This window comes from Anguilla anguilla, chromosome 18 (genome assembly GCF_013347855.1).
Source record: "Anguilla anguilla isolate fAngAng1 chromosome 18, fAngAng1.pri, whole genome shotgun sequence".
Classification (NCBI taxonomy): domain Eukaryota; kingdom Metazoa; phylum Chordata; class Actinopteri; order Anguilliformes; family Anguillidae; genus Anguilla; species Anguilla anguilla.
Genome location: NC_049218.1, coordinates 18272529 through 18291075, shown reverse-complemented (window position 1 = coordinate 18291075; position 18547 = coordinate 18272529). Strand labels below are relative to the sequence as shown.

The 18547-nt window shown below is 40.8% G+C and overlaps 1 protein-coding gene across 6 annotated transcripts in view; it reads right to left on the bottom strand.

Annotated features, from left to right (window-relative positions):
* Nucleotides 1–18547, bottom strand: part of blnk (B cell linker) — a 30307-nt gene that overhangs the window by 4881 nt on the left and 6879 nt on the right. The window contains exons 3-16 of one of the 6 annotated variants that reach the window (XM_035399901.1): nt 17708–17754; nt 10015–10080; nt 8106–8162; nt 6931–6980; nt 6103–6143; nt 5442–5568; nt 4788–4894; nt 4247–4316; nt 3988–4074; nt 2589–2614; nt 2367–2389; nt 1746–1802; nt 1345–1375; nt 814–865 (exon numbers count right to left, since the gene is read on the bottom strand). In XM_035399901.1, the coding sequence (XP_035255792.1) occupies nt 814–865; nt 1345–1375; nt 1746–1802; nt 2367–2389; nt 2589–2614; nt 3988–4074; nt 4247–4316; nt 4788–4894; nt 5442–5568; nt 6103–6143; nt 6931–6980; nt 8106–8162; nt 10015–10080; nt 17708–17754 (841 nt within the window). Of the gene's footprint in view, nt 1–813; nt 866–1344; nt 1376–1745; nt 1803–2366; nt 2390–2588; nt 2615–3987; nt 4075–4246; nt 4317–4787; nt 4895–5441; nt 5569–6102; nt 6144–6930; nt 6981–8105; nt 8163–10014; nt 10081–12600; nt 12794–16078; nt 16259–17707; nt 17755–18547 lie in introns of those variants that run through there. The other 5 variants (XM_035399904.1, XM_035399903.1, XM_035399902.1 and 2 more) reach the window with 5 other exon arrangements.

Below are 18547 nucleotides of genomic sequence, written 5' to 3'. Positions count from 1 at the left end.
TTTCATAAAGTACACTTCTGTACAAAAATTTGATTTACAATATAGGCAAATGAACTAAATTCTAATCGGACTAGATATTTACAAATATTTGGAAAGGGGGTCTGCAGTTGATTCACTGAACCTGCTGAACAGACAGTTAGCTCAAATCTCCTGGTTTTCTTGGTTTGAATTGGCTGCTGCTTTTAGGGTGAAAACAAAAACTAGCAGGCATAATTATTTTATCATGTACTTATTCTGGTTCCATTTGTGTTTAAGGGGGGCCTATCCAAACCAACCTTTGACACTTCAAGTACACCTTTTGGCTCTATTTAGCCCAATAAACTAGGTTTTTACAGATTTCAGTGGGTTTATTTCCCTGATAACTGCACTCAAAAAGATGTCCACTAGAGGGCATAATTCAACCATCAAATTTGTGGAATACAGGTTCTTTGACAAGAGCAGGAAAATTAATATTAATGTCCTGCTTTTTACAGCTACATTCATGTACTACATGGTTACTTTGTAACTAGATCATACTGTACAATGTTGTCTCTGCTGCACCATTTCATCATTGTAGACTCAACTGTCACTTGAACTACATGCAAGGCCAGCACAGGAAATGTTGTAAGTCCACAGAGTCAGTTTTACCAGGCATTGGATGTGAAGGGTTTTTTTTTTTATCTTGTCAAAAAAAATAATGAATTGCATGAATATTCAGTATTCCCTACAGCCTTGCAGCTGGTGTGACTCTTGTGTCTGACTGAATGAATTCACATCTGCATGCATGCATAATTACACCTCTGTTCAGACATCCATATTCATAATGACATTTACATTCATCAGGATCGCAGACTTCATACTCATCATCTTCATCCTCCACTGGTTCCTGTGAAAAAGAAATGATATAATTCTTTACGGCATATCTACCACTCTAAACATAAAACATCTGGCATGCCATTGAAAATGAACAGATGAAGTTCTATCAGTTTATTATGCAGACGTGGTGGTGTGATGTGGTGAAAAGTCTGCATATGTTTAATGGAAGTGCTTAGGCTGCCACTGCAGGAATGTCTTCAGAGTTAGAAACAGCAAAAAATGGCTCTGAATGGTTTTTGGCAGGCAGAAGAGAGCTGAGGCCAGTGGCGAATGTGCACTGCAACCACTTCTGATTTCAGTCTCCAACATTGTTGGAATACATTTCTGCCTGCTTTACCTTGTGTGAGCTTGTGGTCTTGTGTATGCGCGCGCAAGCGTGTGTGTGTGTGTGTGCTTGTTTTTTGTTTGTAGGTGTGTGTGTTTGCATGTGTCTGTGCGTGTGTGTGTGTGTGTGGGGGGGTGGGGGGCACACACAAACGCAGTACGTACAGCAGCAGGAGGAGGCTTCTTGATATGGAATCTACAGGACGGCAAACAGAAAACAGCTTTAACGTTTTGTTTCCCTTCATAGCATCATGTAACTAGAGACTCCAGGTAACCCAAGCCAGTATAGCTTCTAGATTCATTCCTCATCTTTATGACTTTGCCTTCCTAGAAACTGGAGTCAACACACATCATATTTAAATCCATGGTTGTACAGTAAAATAATGAAATTGCTTATGTGTTCTGTGCATTCGTATAAGTTATCTTTCTTACGTGGAACAATTTCCCATTTATTTTAAGGTTTACACCGTCAAAAAAATGATCAAAACGTACCCCCATTGGAAAACTAAAGCCTGCATTAGGTGAAAATAACAGGATGAAAATAAAAAATAAAAAGGGTGTCCTACCTTGGACTGGCTCTAGGGGGTGTACATTGTGCCGGGAGGCTTAGATGCACGCTTGACCTTTTAAAACAGGAAATGCATTCATTTGGAATTTCCTTTGCTTTAGCGTTTTTGATTGAGGGTTACAATCTGTGCTGACCAAATGCCACAGCATGCAAAAAAGAACTTGAATTAACACCAAAACAAAAGCTGTTGCTGCTGTAGTTTTTCTCCTGAAATCGATTCTCTTTCTCTCCCAGTCATCATCAATACATGTTATTAGGGGCTAAATTAGACACCAGGTATTTGCTTGTCTGTTCAATTGGTCATTAAGGAGAGTAAGGGTAGTTGCAATGAATAATCTTTTTGGCTTGTGCATTTATTTTACAACTTGGCTGTTTTTTTGTGCCTGAGGTACTAGACTACTTTGCTCCCAGTTTTCTGAACTGTGGTAACTATCTCTCTGAGCATGTAACCTTAGAGATCCACACCAGCATGTTAATTAATCAAGAATAAACCCCACATTAATAAATTTTAAAGGTCAGAAGGCTCCCAGTGAACGACTTGCCAAAAACTGCTGCTGTTTTTCATAAAACAAAAAAAACAATTTTTTTGCAGTAGGAGGCTGATGAAGAATTCACTTACCTGCTTACTGGAGGTGATTGTTCCTTTTTCGAAAAGAGGAAAATACAACCAGTTAGGCACCATGAAATATGACTCCATTCAATATGCTACTGAAAGGAGGAAACACAGTTATCATCCATAAATGTAATTTAAAAATATCTCACTGTATATTATGGTCATAAATATTGTGCTACTTATCTAGTCAGAAATTGAAAAGCAACTATGAACTATGCATCAACTTACCTCTAGGTCTGGAACTTCATACTCATCTAAGAGAGATAAAGACATTGATGACTTCATATGCAGGTGCTGGCTGAATGCAACTCACTAGAAAAAAACAGCATCTATTCCACATCGCTTTATTCTTGCCAGCTGAATATTATTAGAAGTGTAGGTCCTTCACATGAATGGACTGAACAAATTTGTGTGGAGAAAATGTATAAAAAATGACGGGCGTGCTTCATTAACATAAGTTCAGTAAACGAAACTGCACTTGCTTTGACACAGATATGAATTAAATGCAGTGTTCATAGTTAGGGCCAGCAGTTTGTGTCACATGACCTAAAAGTATTTCTACTATTGTCCAACGGGTGTCACTGTAGGCAAGAAGAGAACAGCAGACAAACAATTAAACATCATCAACAAGGTCTAAGATCAGCACTGACAGGGAATTGTCTGTCAGCATGGCTGGATCTCATTCAAGATTTAACAGATGCATTCTTATGTACAAAGATTCTGTTGGAAAAAGTGGATTACCCCAAATTATGCCCATTTATTTATGCATGCAACATTTTATTTTTTTATTTTTAATGTATTCAACATAAAATTATTTTAATCTATTCAACATAAAAATTATTTTATGTTGAATACATCAATATATATTTTTTGATGTATTCAACAAGCATGTAATAAATAGCAGTGCAATTACATCAGCTACACAGCTTTGACAGAAGTATGTGCCGCAAACCACTGCTTTGCATGAACTCAAAATTAAAGAACTGATCATAACGACTGAGGTCACAGACAAATCAACAGATGGGACGGATGATTATGCTTTACATCTTTCATTTATTTCCTAAAGAAAATGCATCAAAACTAATGTGAAAGTTTTCCTTGCTGATAAGATTGTACCTTACTGCCGTGAATTACTTGTAACGTACTAAAACCCTGATTAATTCAAAAATAAGCCATGTCACACATTTCGTAAGGGTGTCAAGATTTATGATCCCATGTGTGCAGACTTTGTGTGAAAACCTCCCACTAGGCTCAATTCCAGATTTCAAAGAAAAGTGCAGATCCCAGCTGTGTCACTACAAATGATTTTCACAAGAAGACAGCACTGACGTTCTGGCTGAATTCTGGGATACAGCTAAGGAAATATTTCAAAATCTTACCCATACTCAAGTAAATCAAATAGTGCAACATTGTACATAGTATAGTGTGATATAGTAAATGGTATTGGACATTGTTTATTGAAGTATAGTAGGCAGTATAGTGCTGCACAATGAAATATACTCAGCTCAGTTTTATTTGCAGTGTCTGCCATGCACGACGTATCCCACTGTGACTGATAGGCAGCGATGTTCACCAGTTCAATAACATACACACACCCACACACACATACACACATATATTCACACACCTGGACTATGTGAGCGTTCCAGCTTGGTTTTGGAAACCAGGAGGTGGTTTCTTGCAGGCTTGACTCTTCTGTTTGCTGATGGAAGGTCTGAGGGTAAGACATTATTAATTAAGAATTAAATGAGGATGACCTTAAAGGGATAACTTCTTATTTCTCTTTGTGTCAAAATAGCTTCTTATTTCTGAAAGTGTCTGCAGGGCAGCTCCCATTGACAGTGAGGTGTGTGTAAGTGCAGAACCTGTCGGGCCTGGTGCTTTACCTGATGCAGTGTTCTCAGAGGGATCGATGTAGTTGTCATCCTCTCCCTCCTCTGGGTCAATGTAATCCTCCTGGAAACACAAGAGCACAATAGGTCAAAATGCTGCTGTGGTGCTTTAGGTTGGCAGTGCATTCTGGGATTGAAATTTGGAAGATCTGACAGGTTTAAAAAAAAAAAACATAAAGAGTAACAAGTAGGAATGTCACTGAAAAATAGCAGGCTTTGCCATGTCTGCCATTTTCAGAATTTCAGTGGCACTGTAAGATGCCCTAGATATGTGCACCGTGCTCTGAAAATTAGTAATGTGAGATGATTTTGAAAGTAACCCTGGATAAAAGCAACTCTCAACAAATACATGATGGAACAATATGACAGAGGCAAAGCCAGTTTCCACACTCCCCTGAAAATTTAGCATATATAAAGGTCTATTCCATTCTATTCTGTATTTAGCATGTCTGAATGCCTTGCATGTTCAGATATACGAATAGCACACAGTTAAGAGTAAAATCAGTCAGATTAGGCAATAAAGAGCTCGCTTTACGCTGTCGTCCTCTGGCCGGGCATGTTTCGGGGGCAGCAGTGGTTTGTGGTCCCTTGGGGAGTGGGCTGGGTGTCTGGGGGGTTGGCTGGCCCTGGTTCGAAGGCTATCTGGTGAGCAAAGAGAGATGTCGTTATTTGCATAACACTTACCCCCTGCAGCCCAGTATCACGGTCCACTGAATACTGCTGGGAATTCTCAGTTACCTTCTGACAAACCTGACATGTTCCTCTCTGCAAAATATGCAATTTTATGTATGTTTGTAAATATTTTCAAATGTAGATCAAGAATCTGTCAGTTTCAGCGAACGGTTTCGAAACTCAGTGGCTATAACATCCGAAAAAACCATTAGTTTATAAATGATTTTATTTCAGTAAAATGGCTGTATTTGTCTCTTGCATCTTGAGATCCTCTGTGAGTGAAGTATGACTGTTTTGGTCTCTGAATATGGGAGAGGAATATTTGATTGTGTAGTTTATGATGTGTGACAGTGTAGTCATATGGGTAGTGTAATTTTGGCTCAAGTGTTGAGGGACCGATAGAGTAATTTTGAGTCCACAAAGAAAATGAAGTTTGGGTCTTTGTTATAGGTATGGGTAATGTAGTTTTTGAGTATTGTAAGCCAGTGGGAAAGGAAGTTTCTTTTTGGACATTTACCTACATACTCCCCCCTGGGAAAGGAGGCTGATGGGGCAGGGGTGAAGACCCTCTTCTCTTGCTCAGATGGAGGAGGCTCGTAGTTGTCATCGTGGTCCTCTAGGGGGTCCTCGTATGTGTCGCTGTCCTGGAACACATTCAACTCAAATTTCAATCAATGTTGGCCTTTATTTTGACCCACAATGCAAGAGCTACAATTAAATGCAAGAGCTACTTTTTTATTTATGAACAGTCTAGTGAGTTTAGCTGAAATTGCCAAAGTTTACTCAGCAAGTTGAATTTTCCAATAAAGCAATGCTATTGCTTTTTCCATCGCAACTACAACGCTATTATTATATTATTGGTAAATATCCACCACAGGAGTCAACATTTCAGTGTTCTACCACTGTTTTAAACCTACATCTGACATATTAGTGCCAATCAAGCAGACAGATAGATAGGATTAACTCCTCCTACATGGCACTCAATAAACATTATCCCTTGTTATTTTACATATACTGTAGTTGCATACCATTGGTAAAGAGTATATCGTATAATACTATTACTATTATCCTTTTCTAAAGTTATATTAGAATGTAATAATATTGACTATATTATGTATTATTGTGCATATGTAGGAGAGCTAATGAAGACAGTGAACATACTGACACACTGGACTTACAAACTCAGATCCCGACCACTCCTCACCGTCCTCGTGTTCATCTAGAAGGGCAACACAAAGATGGCAGAGAAGGCATGTTTATATATATATATATATATATATATAGGCTATATATATGTATATATACATATATACACATTGGCATATGAGTACTGGCAGTAGTGTCACGTTAATGTTTCATAGAGAGGGGAATCAGGATCGTGATGTTCTGTTAGCATGCTTAGCAGAGTGGGCAAGGGGCATAGTGTTAATGGATAACCATCAGTCTAGGCGCATGTTTGTGAACTGCCTCCATAACCTCAGTATCACTCAGAACATGTATGCGGTTGTGCATTCATTCATGTGTGTGTGAGTTAGAGCTCAGGCTGCAACAAAACATGTGGTACTGGTTCCCTGCACCGGTCCTCATCATTCGGTGTACCCATGGCTGTTTCTCTCGGCTATCCCCACGCATGCCAGAGGAGGGGTGTGTCGTGTAGTGCACTGTGCTGTGACATCACCACCCATGTCACGCTGCAGCTTGTTGCTGCAGTGTTTGTCAGTGCTGACAGGACTCTTGCTGAAATCCCCTCTGACATCACCAGTCCCGCGGGCCTCAGCCTCCACACCAGGCGGGTGTGAGTCACCGTTTGTGCTCTCGTACAGAGCAGACGCCGCTCTGCTCCAGGTGCGGGTTTGAGTGGTCGGGTGCGATTAGGCGACCGCGAAAAGGCAAGGAGAACGCGGCGGCCGCGCCCCAGACGGCTGTGGGCAGCGCGGCAGGTTTCAGACCGCCTACCGGCGTGGTTACAAGGGCTCTGCCCTTCTGCTGCAAAGCAGGTGCCTTACCTGCGTTATAGTCTCTCGTGGGAAGTTTTGGCGGTGGTTTCTTTTTTAATCTGCAACCATGAAAACAAAATCAATGACAAATAACTAGAACTATGTCTACTTGCTTTGTAGGACATAGCTGTTGCCAGTTTTGTGATATTTAGTTGTGGTATATTTTGAGAAATCATAGACTTTATGTAAATTTAAGTAATAATAAATACCAGTGTAAAGGCATTTTTGATTCCTCACTGGGTAATGCTAAAAAGGTTTGTGTCACAGAGCTTTACGCATCTTAATGAATTTGTAAATAAGTGCTTTAAGAATTTCTTCTGCAAGCTAGTCAGTTTTTCTCTTAAAAGCAATGACCAAAAATGTTCTTTCAGACGGCATTCAGGACAAACATCATGTGCAGTTTTTCCCTTAATACCCCATTACGAGTTAATAGCAAGCTGAATCTGATGATGTTAGTTTATTAAGAGCCCCTTCCCACTCCAAAGTTAGTGGTGTGCCTTATGCCTAGGAAAATCACTGATAATTGTATTGGAACATTTCATGCCAGACAAAATCACAATCCTCCAAGCTGCCCTTCGTGCTAGAGCCAAAAACAAACAAAGGTTAGACAGCACAAATGAAGGTGCCAGTTGTCAGTCACGTTTTGATTGCCCTAAGCAACAGGAAATCACACAGCAAAATTGTGAGAATGTTATGAGCCACAACATGCATTAGAAACTGTTCACACTGTAATAGGCAAGGGTGCCGAAAGTACTCCACATGGCCAGCGCCCCCTACTGAACGGATGTCAGAAATCAGCCCCGGTGGGCCACAGTGTCTGCTGACGTTTGGTGTGTTTCAGCAGTGCTTCGTTTAAGCTGATTGGCTAGGGAACCTGCACACCCTGCCCACAAGGCCGCATTTGGCTTCTGATTGTAAAGAAACCACATCTGACACCTGCAGACATTGCGGCCCTCCAGGACTTGATTTGGACACCCCTGACCTACACCGTGGGGAGAACATACACTCACAGCAGCCAGTACCCCAGCCCTGCCCCGCTGTACCGCTAATGCCCAGCACTTGATTTTGGTTACAAGGTTACAGCGATATTGGCTTTTGCACACATGGAAGTGAAGCCATGTTTGTGTGGACTGCTGCTGGGTAAAAACAAAAGCGACAAGGGCTTCCGCCCTGAGCTTTCGTACCGGTTCCACGTGCTTTTCCCAGTTTTGCGTATTAAAGCCGCCTGCTCGCTCTGAAACCTGTGCAGTCAGAGGGGAGAGACAGCTTGGTTATTCCCCGTCCGGGTTACTCTCAGCAGATGGAAAGACGAGCGCTTTACGGGGAGCTGTTGTTGCTGAGCGGACCCTAACCTGTAACAGTCATAACGGTCCTGCCGTTATGCGGGTGGAAAAACAAAAACGCCAGCAGTGAAATGCAGCTACAACAAACACCTTGACTAAAGAAACAATGTGCAAGAAGCGTGAAATGTTCAAAAGGCCACCTCCCTTTCTGGACCAGAGAAAGGGGGAAGTGAAAGACAAGAGCCATCTGGCTGCAGATGTCACGTCTTCTTTCGCTGTCCTTTTCTGTCTGTTCTTTCTCTTTTTTTCATTTCTCCTGCTTGTTCTCATGTTCTTTTTCTCTGCCTATTTTTGGCTTAGCGAGCACCTGTTCGTTAGCGAATGAGTAAAAAGAGGAAGGTTTCCTTCCCTGACATATTTAGTCTCAGACTCAATAAGAAACCTTTGGGAAAACCCGTTGATTGTAAGATAAGCACAGCTGGCTACTGGTTACTGACCAGGTCTTTAATGGGAGTCCAAAATGACACAACAAATCTGTATTTATTCTCACCCTTGGCTGTCAACGCATAGTGTCATTCATAGGTTTCTGTTTTTCAAAGGCTTTTATTTGCTATTTTTTTCTTGTCTCACTTTGAAATGCTCAATCGCGAGTGCCAGCCGGTCCCCCATCACTGCATCACTGGACACTCACTATTGCGAGGGTCCTCCCAAAATGCGTTTAGCCTGTGCTTCTTCTCCCTAAGCAGTCCACTAAAGTTATTACATTAGAGGACTGGATCAGACACCCCACTGGTGCAGGCTGTCTGCAGGTGAATTCAGTAAACAGAAGAGTCACTATGGAGTGAGCAGACTGGGGACATCCCGCTCCCTAAAACTGGGACTAGTACTGCCCCACACGTCAACAGGAGCAGGAACTACTCAGAATTCAATTTGTTAATTTGGGGAGCATCGCTTCCCCAAGGCCTGTTTCTGTATTTGGATACACCACCCAAAAGCTTGTTTATATGCCATGCTTTACTGGCTGTTAGGAAGAAATATAGCATATTTTAATATTGCTGGAATGAGGCAGGGTGATAAGACTAGAGAGAGCCTGATGAGGCAATCATCCAGCACAGCAATGATGAGAGACTGTCTGTCAATGCTGCTGGGTTCAGTTCCCTTTTACAGCAAATAAGCCTGCAAAACAGCATGAGCAGCAGTGTAGAATAATGATTAAGGGAACTGGGCTTCCAACTCTGAGCTTGTACTGTAGGTTTAATTCCCAGGTGGGGTACTGCTGTTGTACCCTTGAGCAAGGTACTTAACCTGAATTGCTTTGGTAAGTATCCAGCTGTATAAATGGTTTGTTTATAAAAAAAAAATTAAGTCACCTTAGATAAGAGCAGCTGCTATAAGAGCTGTATAAATGGTTTGTTTATAAAAAATAATTTAAGTCACCTTAGATAAGAGCATCTGCTAAATGTCTAAAATGTAACACCTGAAAAACCCTGCTTACTGCTTACTAATATTTAACCGTAATTGCTCAGACACATTAAGTTACACTCCAAAGAACTTAATTGCGTCCCATGACAACAAAATGCACACAGCATAATTTATGACATCATTGTTTCCAGCTTGGTCTTAATTACGATTAAAGTCAAAAGCAGGAGCAGGAGCAGGAACTAAGAGTAACCCAAGGGCGCATGGCACAAAATCATTATAATACACCCTCTCTTCACATGTTTTCCATGGGACACAAATGAGCACATATTGATTAGATGATTAACAGAAAAAACATTTCCACAGGGAGATATGTTTTGAGAGAACTCACCTCTTCAGCCTGTTCATAATGCTCCCGTCATTCTTTTTAATACCCTCCACCATCTTCTGAAGCTGCCTGTAGGACATATAACTGGGTTAAATGACATTCTGGTGCGTTGGCTGACATAAATACATGTCTGTGCTGTTCCTTATTATTATACCTTAACATAAGCTGCTTATTAATTTCCTTTTAAGTTCTCTATACAAGGTCATTAAAAATGGTCTGGAAGTTAGACAAGTGAAGCGTTGCCTCGTTTGAAGGCTGTGATAATACTCCAGGCAAATGGGCTAGGCAAGTATGACTTTCCCTGGGTTATCCTCCTTCAGAGACTGACTGTGTGCCCTTTGGATAGCAAGTATGTGCTATGTGCTTAAAGAAAATGGCACTCCGCTGTAACAGATTCCTGTGATAAATGTTATTTGCACACACAGGGATGATATTTTTATTCACAAAGATCCTCATCCAAGGAGAAGATCCACTTAGATCCATTGTCTGTGCATGTGTATATTCAAGAAAATTGGACATAGGGAAAATGGGAACATTGTAGCCGTGGGTGGACTTTATATATTCTTGATGTTCTCAACTGTTCTGAGTTGCACCAACCGCATAATACAGAGTGCATTGTTTTTATGCTGCATGTGGCATCAAAAGGATAGAGAAGCAAACCTGTTTATGTCACTATAGCTTGGATGAGCGATTATAGTGACTGTGTTTTGTGTTAGATGTATCGTATATAATTAACATCCTCAGAAATTAAAAATTAGCAGTATTTTTGCTTCTCTGTTTTAAACTTTTACACATTTAAATGTTCTTTACAATCAACAATCATTGCTTAGAATGTACAGACCTGTCAAAGTGTCATAGTGCTGCAAGCTTTCACCTGTCCCACCAGTTCTCGTGATTGGTCTGACAGGCGAAATTAGTCCAAAAAAGAATACAAGCTAACATGCAGAGTTGCCGCAGCACTGCAGAATTTTTTTGTGGGAAAGCTGTGTCTGTTGTCTGCACACTCCACAGCACGTGCTCTTTGCCTTGGTTGGACGAGTGGGTCATTATGATAACGGAGTGCTTGATTATAGAGAGAACGATAGGGCGAGCGAGCGATGAGACGTGTAATTACTGTAACGTCTCCGTTTGCGTGTGACTCATTCACCGCGCTCTCTCCGCGCTCGCCCTTTCTAAGCTGCAGGCCCGGTTATTTCGTCACATCTGCACTTTAAACTTTGTTCAGTCGTCCAGTTAACAGGCACTCAGCAGACAGAGCCCCGAGTCCAGCAAAAAAACAAAAAACAAAAAAAAAAACCCTGTCAGAACGCTCAGAAATGCTTGGCCGGGAGAGAACGTGCAGAACCAGCACAGATCATTTTAACGACGGCAAGTTCTTGCTGAAATGGCACCTGTTGAAGATCCATTTTTTAATATCGCCTACAAAACGCACAGTTGCACGAGCTGTTGTATGTAGGCGGAAGAGATCGGAGGCTAAACATGTCCTGTGGTTTCTCACGAAGACTGTGTTCCTCTTTAACGTCTTGCAGTGACATGATCATCTGGAACTACACACTGCAGGACTGCCACCATGCTGACATAAATGCATATGAAGTTATCCGCAAAACTGTTAGCACCCTTCATAATGGTGAAAATAAAATACATGACCTGTATAAAATAAACACAGCTGCTTTGTGCACATTCACTTTGCAAAAGATCCTCCCAAATACTTCACCATTCTCATAAGATATTATTAAATATAACTCTTATCTTATCCTTGTGAAGCAGGATACAGAAAGTACTGAAAACACAGGTGTCAATAATTTTGATACTCTATCTTTTATGTATTCCTTGTTAAATCAGACATTCTCAATGCAATTATACTATATACTATAAAATAATTTATTTTATACAGGCTTTTTAGCTTACCTTTATCAAGGTTGCCAGTCATTTTTGAATGATTGGCACTATATCAACCAAACTATATCAACCAAATTTACTTCAATTGAGAAGGTCCTGAAAATCTATGGTTCACCCAAAATTTTAAAAAAAGGAAGGCATAGCTGCTTTGAGTTCAGTGGAGTACATTTCTTAACATATTAAAACAAAGTGTACCGATCACATATATTCATGCAGCAGCAGACAACATTGATTTCACCGTGACACTGCATTGAGTCGTTTTGTGTTCTCAGTAAATCTGTGAAAGATGGTGAACACTGATTTTAGAAGACTTTGCCCTCTTTGGCGTTAAAACAGAGCGGGGTTTGCTATACGAGCATGTCATAATCATAATCAGTTTAAATCCAGCTAGTACTAATATTAGTTTCTGTCACCCCAAACAGAGCAGAACGGGACAAAAAGAAGGAAAAAACAAGAACCTTGGAAGTAGCGCCATAAGGATTAGAAATAACTGACGCAATAATTTTGAATGCAAATATAAAATGATCAACTCCTTCTGATGAGATAAAATGTAGATATACAGTTACCGCTAAATAACGTGTATCGATAAACGGATATATTTAGCAGCTGTCAAAATATCAACACTTGAAACTTACCAACGGATATGATCATAGTTTGAATATAAAACGATAAATCGTTTAACTAACTTACCTGAGTTTCTCACTCGCGGGAGCCGTGAGTTTGTTTAATTTTTCCATTGTTAATCGAGAATACTTTTCAAGCCAGCGAGTGACCTCTGGCCGTGTACGCTGTGGTTGTTAACGCATTGGCTACGCACCACTGGATACACGCAACTCATACCCGACGCGTAAATTGCCTATGCAAGTGCGTCCTTTGGACAAAAATAAGGGTACTTTCCTGTGTACTTCGTGGAAGTGGTGATCTCACCATTACACATCAAGTGTCAAGGCTAATGTTTTGCATGCAATGTACACATTGCATATTTAAGATTGCCTCTCTTTGGCTTGTGTATTTTCATCTAGCGGGACTGAGGAATGAAACAAATTCACCTTGTTATAAATTTACATACAATCCATTTACAGATGTATATTTGGTTGAGCAGTGCAGTTCAATATATTTGGTAAAACAGATTAGGCTACCCTACCCCCTTTATTAGTTGCTTGTGTTGCTATTATTATTATTATTATTATTATTATTATTATTATTATTATTATTATTATTATTATTATGTCAGTTAATTGCTTTGAATTGAATGTGATTAATGAATGAATTAATTAATTAATAATCACAATTAGGAATACATTTCTTAGGCAGGTGCCACTATTCACCACAATCAATCCAGCCTAATTTAAAAACCACTGGCTCTCACGGCTGTTGAAACCCTCAGTGTGCCTGAGCGGTCTGTGTCTGTGTGTAATAAAATAAAAAAAATGTAAAAAATTCTGACATTCTTATTGATTTATTTTATGAAATTTGGCTGAGAGTACTCTCTCACTGTTTCAGTGTAGTAAGAGGCAAATAGTCTTTGTCTGGAAAATGACGTGAAGGACATCCACCTGTATTCTGTGGGACGGATCTAAATTTGGTTTTCCTCAGAAAAAAAAAAAAACAAACAAAAAAAGAAACCCCCACAATTAGTTCCGCTTTCCACGCTTCACCATGGTGTGAAACAGATTGTTTCTCAACCCCGACTCACATCTTAAAAAGTCACTCAAGAGCTGTTTTTAGAAGTGCTTCATTCCAAAATGTAAAACCTTAACAATGTATCCCCAGACTTCATTTTTTGGATTATAATATGTAAATTGTAATCTGTAATTATTTATATTACTGTATAACTGAGCCCTGACACATTCAAGGTAAGGCTTATGGTTTCTAAGTTTCTTAGTTTTAAACACACTTATCACAAGTGTACATTTGGGCCCCATTAGCATGCAACATTCAAGGCTGAGACATGTCTTTAGAGGTCTATGATAGGCAGTCAGCAGCAGCAAGACGCACTAGTCCTGTCATTGGACAGGTTGTGATTAAAAGGAACCTCCAAAAAAAAAACCAAAAACGAATAAAAAATGCAGGGAATAAGAAACTGAGAATATCTCTCATTTAGCTTCTGTTTAAAAATGCTTTCTTTATTCACTTTGGTTTATAAGCACAATGGAGCAAAGCACTATGGGATTTCTGGCTCTGGCTCCTTTTTGATGGGGCAGTTGATTGTTCTTGATGTGCAGGGATGTGGTTTTTACAGTTGTTGGTTGGCATTCAACTGAATACCTTGGTTTCAAATCAAATCAGTGACTGTTAAAACCATGCCCCTGCACACAGAGGACAGTGAAATGCTGTATTTTACATAATCAGACACAACAAGCTCATCATGAGAGTAAAAAAGAAGATCTGAAAATAACCCACACTCATCATGGGATTGTATCGGTCATTGAAAAAGAATTGCCTCTGCTTGTGCTATCAGGTTTTTTCAGAGTTAGAAAGTTTTCCACAGGCCAGGTCTGAAATGACTTGGTTTGAAGAGCTCCTCACGCGGGGGCTTACTTCATGTAAATCCTGAGAGGCTCGTTTTGGGGCAGGAGAGCTGTCAGTGCTGTTTATAATACACCTGATGAGCTTACACTTTTAGATCTGAGTGTGAATTTATGTGTGTGTGTGTGTGTGTGTGTGTGTGTGCATTTATGTGTGTTGGTGTGTGTGTGCATTTATGTGTGTGTTTGTGTAACTGGTGAAATGTTGTGAAATTCCTTGTCTGTAATTAACTCAATTGGTTGTGTGTGTTCTGGCGTGAGTAAAGCTCTGGTCCTATTCTAAAACAGCTGACAGAGAGAAACACACAACAAGTGCACACACATGCTGCCACTGTTGCCCGCGAGTGAACAGCAATACTATACTGACAAAGATGGGATGCTGTGAGCTGTCCACGGGTATGCTGATGGAGTACTGTTTATTAAAAGCAAGTGGATCTTCTACACAAAATTATGAGACATCTGGTTTTACCTGAGTGCTGAGCAACAAGTTAGAGAGAAAGAGAGAGAGAGGGGGGTGGGGGGGAGGTTTCAGGATTGCAAAGATTGAAGCACAAGGTCTTGTGCTTTTTTGGGCACTTGTGGCCTTCAGACTGCTTCCTCTTTGAGAAGTATTGACCCGTTGCCAAGGCAGCGTTCTGTTTGTCCTTGGCCATATGAGAGGACACAGTGCCTCCTTGTGGCATAGAACTCCGTCTGACTAGTGAGAGGGTTGGGTTGATGAAGTTATAAACTCAGTTGCCCCCTGCTGGAAGCTCTTTGAATGGCCTCAACCTGCCTCTTAGATTCCTGAGACCGTACTGTCCCACATATGTTGCCAAACTGGGGTTCAAGGGCCCCCAAGGGACCTTTGAGGGAGTTCTAGGGATAAATTCTTATTAATAAGTATTGTCATTCATTGTATCACATTTCACAAATGGCATATTTTAGACTTTCTGGTAATAAAAATTAACCCAATATCTAATGTACTCACTCTTTTTGTTATACTGTAATCATTGCAAATATTTACAATATAGTAAACAGCTATGTGTCTCTGTGAGTTAAACAGCCATTGCACGGCAGTGTGGACAGAATGTGCAATAAAGGTATCAAAAATATTAACTTTTAAAAATCAAAATGGTATCACAACCACATGAAAAGGATTTTAGTGTGGCCTTGAGTTTAAAAGGTTTATTAGGCATTACTAAGCACATTTCCTGATCAAATTACCATGGCTGACTATACTCAGTTCAGTATATTTTTTCACCGAAATAACAAAACTGAATGACGTTATAATTACATTCCTGAAATGTAATTAAAAATCATGTTGAAGGGACGTGCAGGAGAGTGCATGCCAGAAACATTTACATGAATGTTTCTGGAACGTTCTCGGAGCCACAAGTTGTTAACTTGGTGTGAGGTCTCATACCAGCATATGCCTAAAAACCTAAAGTCAGCCAAGTACTGCAGTTACAGTACAACCATGGCTGCATTTATCATCAACAATAATAACACAACAATTACCAAACATGATAATCACCACCATAATCACAGTCCTACACACAATGCAGGCAGAGCTACATTTACGACCCACAACCATAATATGGGTCATGACTACAGCATGCTATTTGTTCTCCAGCTGATCCATGCCAGGTGCTACATACCGAGACAATAGGCTCATCTCCACAGGATGGTTGTTTTCAGATGGCGTAGTCAGTACCGCGGTTGGTTTCCCGGGGCGAGCTGAACTCTACTGCCTATGACAGTTTCCGTGACAACAGGGTTTAGTGATGTGGAGAAGAGTGGGAGAATGAGTCCTTTCTTTTTAGAAGGGTGTGTCTGTGAAGCCCAGCACGATGGACGCACAAAAGAACTGTTGGGCCAATGCCTCTTTGCCTTTGGTTGAAAATAACCTTGGATGCCCTTCAAACTGGTTTATCAGCTCACGGTACAAGGTTTCTGATAGGCAGCCTCATTTATGCTTCAGCAACTTCCTCATTCTGCTGGGTAATAATTTCCAGATTGAGGAACTTAAGAGGGATAAGTTCTATTGTTGATCTGATTAAGAAACCTGTTTAACTCAGACCAACAATACATACCGGCAAATGCACAATATGAAACTCTGTGGGTAGGGTTGAGCAATATACCGCAACAATAATTATCGAATGCAATAAGGGTCATCACCACCGTGTAGTGTATTGCCTTCCTTTTCTCTTTAATTATAACTGATGTGGTAGTAAACAATCACACTTCAGAGGCCGCGTGAAATGATTCCGGAAAAACAAGTCGCCACTATATTACCTGTGACATATCTATTCATTGGCACTAAACCAGAGTATGGTTGCTTGCTGCTGATTGGCTGTCGTATCGACACCCAATAACAACCATTATGTTTTTTTTCTCTGTAAGCATTTCATTTTTTCTGTAAGCATGGTTGATTACTACCGCATCAGGTATAATTAAAGAGAAAAAGAGGTAATACACCACATGGTAGCGAAAACCGTTCTTGCATTCGATAATTATCGTCGTGGTACAGCATGTTGTCCAGCCCTATCTATGGGTGTGTTATGTGTCTGTGTGTGTATGTGGGTGTGTGGTACAACATGTCGTCCAGCCCTATCTATGGGTGTGTTATGTATCTGTGCGTGTATGTGGGTGTGTGATTATATGCTATCAGGCAGAATGATGCAGAGCATATATAAATTAGCAGGTGTCAGATAAGTAAGAGAATATGTTTTCAAATAAGAACCAGGGGCGACATAGCGCAGGAGGTAAGACCGATTGTCTGGCAGTCGGAGGGTTGCCGGTTCAAACCCCGCCCTGGGCGTGTCGAAGTGTCCTTGAGCAAGACACCTAACCCCTAACTGCTCTGGCGAATGAGAGGCATCAATTGCAAAGCACTTTGGATAAAAGCGCTATATAAATGCAGTCCATTTAACCAAACTAAAAAAAAAAAAAAATGTCTTCTGGGGCTCAGTGAAACAGCCTCTGAGAATTGGCCTGGACGCCTTGGTCAGCTGCAGCTGTAATGTTTCACCATTCTGTCCATACACAGGCCATGCACCCGAGCGGAGAGCAGGCCTACCCCCGCGAGTGCAAGGTCTGCCGTATCTCTCCACCCCCGCTGCCAGGTAACACAATTTCGCAACGGTTACCTGACAGTGGCCGCCGCAGATTGACCCGTGCCGTCAAACAATAGTGGAAAATCACTGAGGAATATAAACCGTCCCGGGAAATAGACCAGTGTGTGCAGGGAAGGACAGGAAGAGGGAGCATTTCGCAGTCATACTCACGGCAGTTGTAGGAGGCTGAATCGGCTGAGATCGCTGTCAGAGAGGTTCTGCACTCAAAAGAGGAAAGGAGAGGATGAGATTCTCAGAAGGAGCACTAAGTTTGGGAAACTTGTTCTGTCAATGTTAATGGATCAATTTATGTACTTTAACATGTGGACACTTGACTGGATTTGCAATTGCTTGGAATAATGCTTGCAACACTTAAAATATTTTTGTTAGAAGAACAAACACCTTATAATAAAGAATTTTTGACATACGTTTATTGCCATAGCACCATAGGCCGGGTTTGATGTGTAAGTATTAGAGGGCAGGTAGGGGGTTGATTGAGGGGGTTATCAGATTATGGTCATGAATCGGGGAGGTTGGGTCGTTTAAATCACGAACCATACCACCAGCCCCCCTTAATCCTTGCACACTGTAATAGCTACTAAGCAGCCAAGAGAATATGCAGCTCTCACTATGGCACATTGGAGCACTGGCGAGCATTATTTATTTACTTAAAAATGTATTTTGTGGCAGAAAACCCCTTGAGGTCCATCTTGTTTTTGAAGGAGTCTGTTAAAACCAGCAGAGGGTTACACAAAGCAAGGGAGCAGATGTCAGGCCATAAAAACCAAACAAAAACAAACACAAAAAGGCCTTTTGAAACCCAAAGCTGCAGTTGCAGGCACACGCACGGTCTCTAAGGAAGCAGCCCAAGCTGCTTTAATTGGGCTATCCAGCCTTTCTGAGGCCCTGCCACATTACTCCAGCCATTAAGTGCCATTTCTACAAATTAATTATGAACCCCCGGGGACTGTAAAGCTTTTTGTATATTCTAAGAGAATGACTGCAATAACA